General features: G+C 37.0%; 1 protein-coding gene across 1 annotated transcript; it reads right to left on the bottom strand.

The window, feature by feature from the left end:
- Positions 1–3: 3 nt before the first annotated feature.
- Positions 4–7,707, bottom strand: LOC144640573 (uncharacterized; the record flags this gene model as incomplete). Its single annotated transcript, XM_078499679.1, has 7 exons — positions 7,066–7,707; positions 6,879–6,986; positions 4,566–4,709; positions 3,032–3,252; positions 1,862–1,988; positions 1,078–1,233; positions 4–18 (listed from the first exon to the last, which is right to left on the bottom strand). Coding segments are annotated over exons 1-7 (1,092 nt in total), but the record flags the coding sequence as incomplete, so codon positions are not given.
- Between the last annotated feature and the right edge of the window lie 2,119 nt (positions 7,708–9,826).

Genomic DNA, 9,826 nt, shown 5'->3' with positions numbered 1-9,826 from the left:
AACATCTGATACAATGACCTGAGAGAAGATAACCACATACACCTTGTTAGTGGCCAACTTAGTGACTAAAATGACTGTATAACAAAAAAATTTATTCCATAAATTTCTGTTAATTAATACAGTGTAACACAATCAGTGCGAATTAACAAGTTAAAAAAGTTTTACAAGGCCCAAGAAGCCAATGTAGCTGAAAAGAATGCTTGCCTAGTCTATTCAGATTACACCCTGAATTTTGTTAATTTTTTATAGTCGGTGTATAATTATTATGTTGTGGTTTTAATTTACCTTTTGTTTTAAAATTTTTCAAACCAGTTTGATTTTTATTTCCCTTTGTTTCAGATTATGATAATGAATTTGAGATCAAACTGGTTTGAAAAATTCTAAACCAAAGATAAATTTGAACCACAACATATACACCTGGGTAAGCAGAACCAGTGTTGTAAAAAAAACTAAGCATTTAACAACAGCCTCAAGGAAAGCAGTAACTTTTGTTTTGCTGAGACCCTTGAGTGTGGAAAGAAAATTAACTCATTGTTTCCTGTGGGGGCAGTCATGAACAGTTTTACCCTGCAACTAAAAGTAAACACCCCTTTTCTTCACAACCCCAAACTGTGCTTCACTTTCTGCAGTTTTACAAGACACACCTCCCGATAACATGAAAGTCCAAGTTTCATGCTGTTGTTACCCTAACGTGGGTTTTCATAAAGGGCCGGGCACCAGGCAAATTGACCAGCTAGTATGATCACTTCTTTGCCTGGCGAATTTTCAGCTTCTGAACCAACTTGAGTTTACTGAAGAGGGTAGGGCCTTACTGATACTTTGCCTGTGTGCAAAACCCTGATGCCCACCCGCTAAAAACCTTAATGAATCCCCTGCTCTTAGGAGTGAGGTGCATCACATGATATGATCTGGTCCAATAAAACTGCATTTCAGTTGGGGGCATGACAAAACACAATGACCCCACAAGGGTGTGCACATGGACTTCTTGATCCATAGTCTAACATAATTCATTACACCACTGCACCTTTTACAAAATGATTTAGAAATTATTATACAAAATTAGTTTTATTTACTCACTTGGCCTGGAACACTGTCCATAGTACTGAGAGATTGTGGTTCTATTGTTGAACCTTTCACAAGGTAAACACTTCCTGATGATGTTCCTACAACAACACCAGCACCTGGAACAACAGATGCAGCCGACAGCACATAGGCAGGGTACTGACTGGATTGCTGGAGAATATTAAAAGGAAGAATAAAAGTAAGAGAGGATAATTTTGGGGGTGTAAAAAATGTAAAGTGTGGATGATTCTCTGGCCCATGTATTATATTTTTGTGAACCTGATTTAACTAAGCTCAGTTTTAAAAAAAAATTTGTGAATTTTTTTTAACTTTGTTTCTGATTATGATCATGAATATAACACAAAGGGAATGAAACTGATGCCAGTATGAAATTTTAAACCAAAACTATAATAAAATTTACATGATGTTTACACTCAGTTGTACATGTAAAATGTATCTCACTTGCAAGCCACCCAAAAATTGATCATGTACAGTGTAATGATGTTAGTACACTGTAGATTGATGAACTGTCTGCAATGTAAAAAGGGGTTTTACAAAAGAAATTCACTCAGCTTTTGTTTGGACAAAAATTTATTGGCCATATTTATGATAAAAAAATAAAAAAAATAAATAATTATGTGTTTATAGTGGTCATGCACTTAGCTTCATATCTCAACAAGATAGTTAGTTTACAGGCATGTCACTGAAACAGAGGAATATGGTCATAAGGTGTAGGTTCCACTGTATTGTTCAACATTCTTCGCCTAAAAAAAATTGGATTATACATAAAGATACCTACCCTGGATACATCCAAAATTGAAGAGAAAACAAGCTGCTTTGTGTGAAGGTTGAACACTACCACAGCACTGCCAAGATAATTTTGAAGTTCCTCTGTTGACAGACCTTTCCCTGATGGAGATGGTAGGCTGCGTAGAGAATATTACATGTTTGACAAACTGTACATACTGTTAAGTCTTAGAAATGTTTGTAAAAAGGGAACTTTATGTACATCTACAATATTGTGAAATAATATTAATCTCCTATAAAATGGAGATTTTTTAATGACAGCAGTTCATACAAAGTCATGTACATGTATAATGTGAAGGCAATGAATTCAACTCAGGTTATCAATGAAAAATTATTGGAATCATTACAGCTGTATTTCTGAGTACCAGGTTAACTATTTACACCAGACACCAGCTAATACAAACACAAAATGTATATTTATCTTAATCACTTTTCAAATTGCCAATGCTAATGCCCAATTCCATCTATAGCACGCGCCTGCTGGGAATCATGGTAGTTGTATTCTTCAAATCATATGCAAGACTAAGCAACGTGCATTGTTGCAGAGTCTCACGCGTGGTTTGATGAATACAACTACCGTGATTCCCTGCAGGCACGCGCTATAGAGAAAATCGGCCATTAATTAATTAATTAATGAAATAATTATTTGCTATTTTAGAACTGGAACCTCTTGGGGGTGAAAATTAATTTGGGGCCACACCCTAAAACAATATTCTGGTATGCTTTAAAAAGGGGGGTTTTGGAAATTTTCCAATGAGTACTCCATCGTTTATTGACAATAACACATTCGAAGGGGGTAGCTTATTCCGAAGGGGGTGCTTATTGGAAGGAGGATGCTAAATCGAATCATTACGGTATTTGCCCTAAGATTTCTTAGTTTCACCAAACCCCAAGCAAAATAACTGCCTATTATATTCTTTAATACTAAGTGTTTAGTACAAACTGTGATGAGAGGTTAAAACCCCTAACCACTGCACTTGTTTGACAGTTTGTGTCTGAGTACAATAAAACACATGTCTAAAATCTCAATAACCAGTATGATGACACAAAGTGATAGTTCACATGTTAAATACATTGCACATTCAGGAAGAGCAGCAAATATCTCAATCACTTTACAATGGAAATTTGAGATAAGTGCAAACTTGATTTTTTTAATTTTTACCTTTTTTCTTCAAAATAGAAATTAGTGACTATGACAAGTTCTTCTTCGGCTCTGTCACCATTGAAGTCTGTGATAAATGGAGTTGACAGAATGTGTGGGTCAATATAGACGCTGCTGCCATCAGATGATAAACCGGACGGACGGACACCTGAATGATACTTGGACCAAACGGTGTCAGCAGAACCATAGCTGCTGCTTGTGTTTGAATTCCACTGTTTTTCCTGAGAAACAAAGAAGCAGACACTCAGTCATGGTCCTGGCCACATACAAACACTACCTTCTACAAATTACCCTTAGCCGACACCTCTTCTAATTGGTTCAATATTTTCTGGTCCAAAGCTTGTCTCCTCATTATGTTTTCACTGTACTGTTCAGGGCTTCTGATATTATGCGATGTTGCGATTTCGCATAATTGACCTCAAATCGCAACTTTTCGCATAATTCATCAAAAATTGCATAATTCGTACAAAATCGCACAATTTTGAGCTTTAACTAAGTTCTAAGACAATTTCAAGTTTGTTTCAAGGTGGTTTACCTCCAAAAAAACCTTGGAAAACCTCTGATGTCTCTGATGTGGTTTCCAAAGAACAACATTACTTCGAGCAGGCAACTTCCTTTTTCAGTTTCAACTTAGCCACAACAACATTCACACAAATAAATTTGCTTTTTATTTTTGCTTTCTTGTATTGTACTGGAGTTTACAAGGCAAAATGGCTGAATTATGAAGTAAAAAACATTGTATATTGTTTGATCGTTCGACGTACATGTACGTTTACTCGTGCACCTTCATTAATTCAGTCAGCGGTATCTTATCACTTCATATATTATGTCACCTAAAGTCTCCTATGTTCTACTACGTCATGTAGTGTACACGGAATGCCATTTGACATTGGAATAAACACAAATGAGGTCAAAATAATTTATTTTCATTCTAATACAGATATTTATCCTTTTCTTATGCTCTTTGAAATGCTCAAAATGGATTTTAATCTCCCGAAACCTTGTAAAACAAGCTTAAAATCGCTCAGATATAATCGCATAATTTGCCGCATAATAGTACTTTCTTGCCGCATAATCTGCCCTAGAAATGCCGCATAATTTCTGCTTTTTTGCCGCACCCTATCAGAAGGCCTGACTGTTAAAGGTACATGTAATACAATCTCTGATTGCATTCTTTGAGTATTTGATTGCACTGAGTACTGTTACAATTCAATTGGTTTACAACGCTTTGACCTCAAAGTGTATCAGGTCAAAATGAATTCAAATTAGTTTGGTTTGTAGTTTCTTTGTTTAAGTGTTATGGAATAAAATCTAAAACGAAGGAAATCAAAAAATAAATTACACTGCATTGAAATCATTTTGACCTAAGATTCATTTTAAACTCCAAGACATTCATTATCTGACACACAAAAAAGCTAGAGCCCAAGTGTTGAGGAGAACGTAGCATTAACATTTCCCTGTACCTAATGCTCATCCCAACTCACTGCCATGTTAGCATCAGACCATCCTTTCACACAACACACTTCTTCCTTACCCTTGAAAGGTCAGATTCAAACTCTGAGAAGAAAGCAAGTCTGGCTGACTTTGTGGGATGAGAAACAGAACTGATGTAGTCAATGTTATCGATCTGTTGAGGGTCTGCCATAAACCAGTTTCTCTTCATCACCAGAGGTGGAACCTTACAGGCAGTATGAAAACTTCAATTAGCTGAGTCTACATGTAATTTGGTCTTGAATGCCCTGAACATTGTTCAGATACATGTAACATTCATGTAAAGTTTAGTACATGCTTCAAAGAAATAATTTACAACTACCGGTACCCCTGAGGGGTGATTACTTGATGGGGGATGATTAATCAAGGCTATTATGTCTAAAATAATATACAAGCAGCAATTTCTCCATTCTGATTGGCTAAGAACACGTCAATTTATCCCAAACCAGTGCAAAAAGTGTAATTGGCAGTGCAAAACGTGTAATTAGCAGTGCAAAACGGTGTAATTGACAACAGCCTCATGAAAAATACATCTTGAACAAACAAAATGGCGGACGAAAGTGAGACAAAATTTAAACTTAATAACGCAATTTTAATTGAAAGACTTGAAAACGACGCAAAGTACAGAAGAACAACAAACATTACTTACTGTAAAAGACGTAGAATTATCAAAAAGGCAAAGAGAACAAGACATAAACTAAACTCGAAATAAGCTCACGGCCGACGGCCGATAGTAAATTAAAATTCTCGCCGAAACATTGCTTCACTTCTCTGAAGCGAAACGCGAAGAAGTACTGACCAGACTTCCAAGGAACCGGTTACCTAGTTTTGAACACAGAAGGAGCAAGCATTTCATTTCATGATTGTTTAATAATAGCCGAAGCTTGTTTATTTAAAAGCTCGCTCAACAACAAAAGGCACAAAAGATAGTTTTACAACTGTAAGAGGCAAATCTAACCTGTAAAACATCCAGTGAAATCAGGTAGCAATGCGGAGTTGTAGCAGAGTGCTCATCTGTACTAAGAAAATCCGTTCGGTAGATTTTTATAGTTCAGTATTTCAGTTCGGTATTCTAGTTTGACTAGTTTGTCAGCTAGAGCAACATGTGTTGAACTGAGGTTGATTTCTGTTCGGGCGAACACAAACACAGCACGGATAAAACGTACCAAAAAAATACCTCTCAGCCAAGAACAGCAGCAGAACCTTAGGAATTTTTTCCTTGCTTTGTCATTCACATTCTTCAAATTCAACGGCGATAAGAGTCAAAAGACTGTTCTGAAAACTTTTCATGCAGCACTTCTAGAGAGTGAATGAATATTTACGCATGAATTCACACGTCAAAATTTTTAGCCAGGCGCTACTCTGAAGTTGTCACGAAAATTATCAAAGCGTGACCGAAATTGTCGCTTGTATATTATTAACAAGTAATCACATGATTTTTCTCGTGCAATTTGGAATAAATAAGCACTTGTAAATTTTTCAAAGGCTACAAATTGCACTTGCCCTGCGGGCTCGTGCAATTTTGTTAGCCTTTGAAAAATTTACTCGTGCTTATAAAATTTTATTCTAAATTGCACTCGAAATCATGTGATTACTGGTACTTAAAGCCTGGTTTTCATATGTTGGAAAATCCCAGATGATCAGGGATTTTACTGTTTCCCCACCATCCCAGATTTTGCCGACTAATGAAAACTAGAAATCGTAGATATCCCCGATCGTCTGGGATGATCGGGGACAAATCTGGAGAATCGGGAACGTTTCTATTTCTCCGACGCATCCCAGATTTCTGCAATGGTTGGCGATCATTCAAGATATAAGAAAACTCCAATTCGTAGTGTTAGGGACGTCGGCGATAGTTTTAGCTCGTTACCAATCTTTTAATTGCTTACCTCCAGTCTCTTACTGCACCTCATAACTAAAAACGGCGACTGTCATTGCCGATCAAGGCGACTCTGATCCCAGATTTTGTCTTATATGGCAAAATCTGGAATGGTCAGGAAACGGTAAAATCCCCGATCATCTGGGATTTTGTCAACATATGAAAACCAGCCTTACAGTAATAATTATTCAATGAAATACATGTAAGGAAATCATTATGTCAACATCATCATCGTCATAATTTTTTCTCACTATCTGGGAAATAAGGTCTAATGTAGACAATAATAGAGCTTGCAAATTTTGTATTATAGTCTAAAAGGTTTTTATTTTTTGTATGTTCTTAAATCCTGTCATGTTTTATGACAGTAATAATACCCAGTTTTACTTCTTTATTAAATAGAAATATACATACAGTATTCAGCCAATCAGAACACACTGTTTGTGGGTCAAATTATCATAAAGCAATGATCTACTCTACCTTAAATGTCTCTCCTTCTAGAATAGAGCCATCGTTCTTAACAAAGATCACAATGCCATCAGCAGTAGCTACCACCAATTCGTGCATGCCATCATTGTCATAATCATACTGAAATACAAACAAGATATCTCAGGAATTGTTGTTCAAATCTAAGCTCTAACTGACATTCATTTAAGTCTTCACTTACCAACAAAGGTGCTGCAAATAATTGTTTTCCAGGCAGAGTAACCGGCCAGCCAGGAAGGTTATGACCCGAACGTCCATCAACTACAGACACCTGGCCATTAAACGAAGTTACGAGGACATCGTTCAAGTTATCACCGTTAAAATCTGCCACAAGTGAGCTTGATACCACAGGAGAGGACCCCGCATCTGATTGCCATACAGTCTCCAAGTTACGATGACAATCATGTGCTGTTGAAGAAAAGACGCCAAGAACACAAGCTACATTTGCCAAGAGAATTTTAACCCAAGAAGGTCGTCTTGATGCGCGCCTCGAGGAGGGCATTTCAATGATGGAAAGCTCTATCTTTGCCCAAGGTTACACAGAATGGAGAAAATTTGCTTCAGTTGGCCAGGGCAACAAAAGTAGAACGACGAAGCTCATCAAAATAAGAAACTTCTACCGTGTTGTTGCCGTCTAGTCGTTGCCGCCGCCATTTTGTCAGTTTTAGAGCCTGCGAAGTTTCTTGTCAGTGGTCTCTCATTCTCGTTTCCAGAGCTCTCGGCCATGCTCGGGCACTTTCCATTCCGGAAATGTTGGAACAGGAGCGAATGATACAGAAATTTTCTTAGTGTTTCCAGAAAATCCGAAAAGTGTTGAATTTCCGAAATATCGGGGGTTGAAGCGGAATACTTTCACTTTAAATATTCATTATTCCCCGCCCATTTTTCACAAGTATTCATTATTCCTTGCCTATTTTGAGATCAATATTCATTATTCCTTTAAATAGGTTGATGTTCCCAGGTATACAATTTTCAGACCCACAAAACGAGAGCGGTCAAATATTCGATTCTAATTCACAAGTTGTGCACAGCACACTGGACATTGTTCTGCTGCTATCCTTCTGGAAGGTGTTAGTTCATCACTTATTACATGCTTTTTTAATGGTGCCCTCTAGTTACACCTTCAATGGCCTTGACTAAAGTGTAAGACGCATGTGGCTTCTTTATTTGCTGACTAGCAAAATAGTACCCCCCCAAAAAATAAGCCAAGCAACATGTTTCAGTGAAAAGCTTTATTTAACAAACAATGACGATAATGCGGTCCAACCAATGAGTCTATATAATCTGGAAAACAATGAAGTGTTGCACGATGTTTATAAACAGTTCTTTTGTAGGCCATTGTACAAACTTGTTCGAAAACGCGTTTATCTCCTTAACATCATCACTCGTGCAATCAAGTCGAAATTAGTGCACCTAACAGAGTTTTCCGATTAAACGGAAATGGAACGACTTTTTCCGGCGCCTGTTATAGCTAATTAGATGCAAAGTGCCGTTTGTTTCAATTTGCACAATGAAATTTCAGTTATTATATATTGTTTACGAGCAGATTAAATTAGAAATCCTTGCAGTAAATACAATGTCTCGTGGTGGAATGCAAACTATATTCTTTTTAAACTGCTTGACTGAAATCAAGATACAATGTTTACGTATCACAGTTTTCCCAGAAAAATATATTGAAAACAGCAGTATATTTTCTGAGACAACTGAAGAAAAATGTTTTTAGGTGCAAAGTATCCATGGTGTAAAAAATAGTTACTGAAAGGAGGCGGCTTTTTTATCGCATACGTAAAAGCCTGTGAAACCTGTGAAACTCACAGGTAACGTGAAACAAAGAACGACCAAGACAACAAAGAACGAAAAAGTTCTTACACCAGAGTAAACCCCAGACGTTAACGAACATTTGGAACTTCACACTTCTCTACGGTTTTGCAACTTTGCTTATTGCCACCATGTACCTAATAAATAGAAAGATGGGAGTTGAAAAATGAGGCGGTATCTTTTTGTTCTATTGTTTTCTTTTCATTTGCACATAAAAATTCCACGGGTAAACATCACATATCACCTTTTTTGTTACACCACTGACGCGTAATTTTTTACGTGCGTGAAAAAAATTAGAGACAATGTATGAACGGCCTGCGTACACGTGTACGCAAGCCGTTCATACATTGTCTCTAATTTTTTTACGCACGTAAAAAATTACGCGTCAGTGAAAATCCACCATAAGAAAGAACGTACAACATGCGAACATCACACTAGCCTGCATGTGTACAGCCGTCCCGCTCCGCTAAAAAAAAATCGCGATTTTGCCATTTGTCTAAGAACTAATTCTTTATTCTTTCGAAACTGTGCCCATGTCATGTGGACTGACTGCCTTCAGATATGTCATTAGGCGAGAGCAATACTCTTTTTGAGAGCTGCACTCCATGGTGATATTACAATGCCCTCGAGCAGTGGACAACACGCGCAGAAGAAAAAAGTTACCAAAGCGTAAAATGTCAAATCATCGATACACACCTATTGAAAATATGATGATTGTGCAGGCTGTTGAGAAATGTGGCCGCGAGTGGCGTAGCTTGACCAGGTTAATAGTTGGAAATATTTTTGTGCATTTTATTCGAAATAAAAAAGTATTTTTTTTAAAAAAAAAATTCTTACATATTTTATTGGCAATGCACCACATTTTACTGAATTGGTAATAGCTCTCTATAATGAAACGTGGATCACGCAAAATTTAAGATTCCCTGATTTCGAGTTTTCTGTTTACCGTTATTACGGTAATATCGATGTGGTGAGTAAAAACAAGCAAGCAGATTAATGAACTTTTAATGGGTTAACTAATTGAATTTAATAAGATTTTCAATAGGCGGAAAAATGTGTTCCATTTAAGTGAATTTTCCGCTAAATCGGAAAACTCTAACAGAAATACATAATATCACACCCGC

The sequence above is a fragment of the Oculina patagonica genome, unplaced genomic scaffold, assembly GCF_052425735.1.
Source record: "Oculina patagonica isolate OP01 unplaced genomic scaffold, crgOcupat unplaced359, whole genome shotgun sequence".
NCBI lineage: Eukaryota > Metazoa > Cnidaria > Anthozoa > Scleractinia > Oculinidae > Oculina > Oculina patagonica.
The sequence above is the reverse complement of the archived record's forward strand: the minus strand, read 5'-3'. Positions and strand labels throughout refer to the sequence as shown.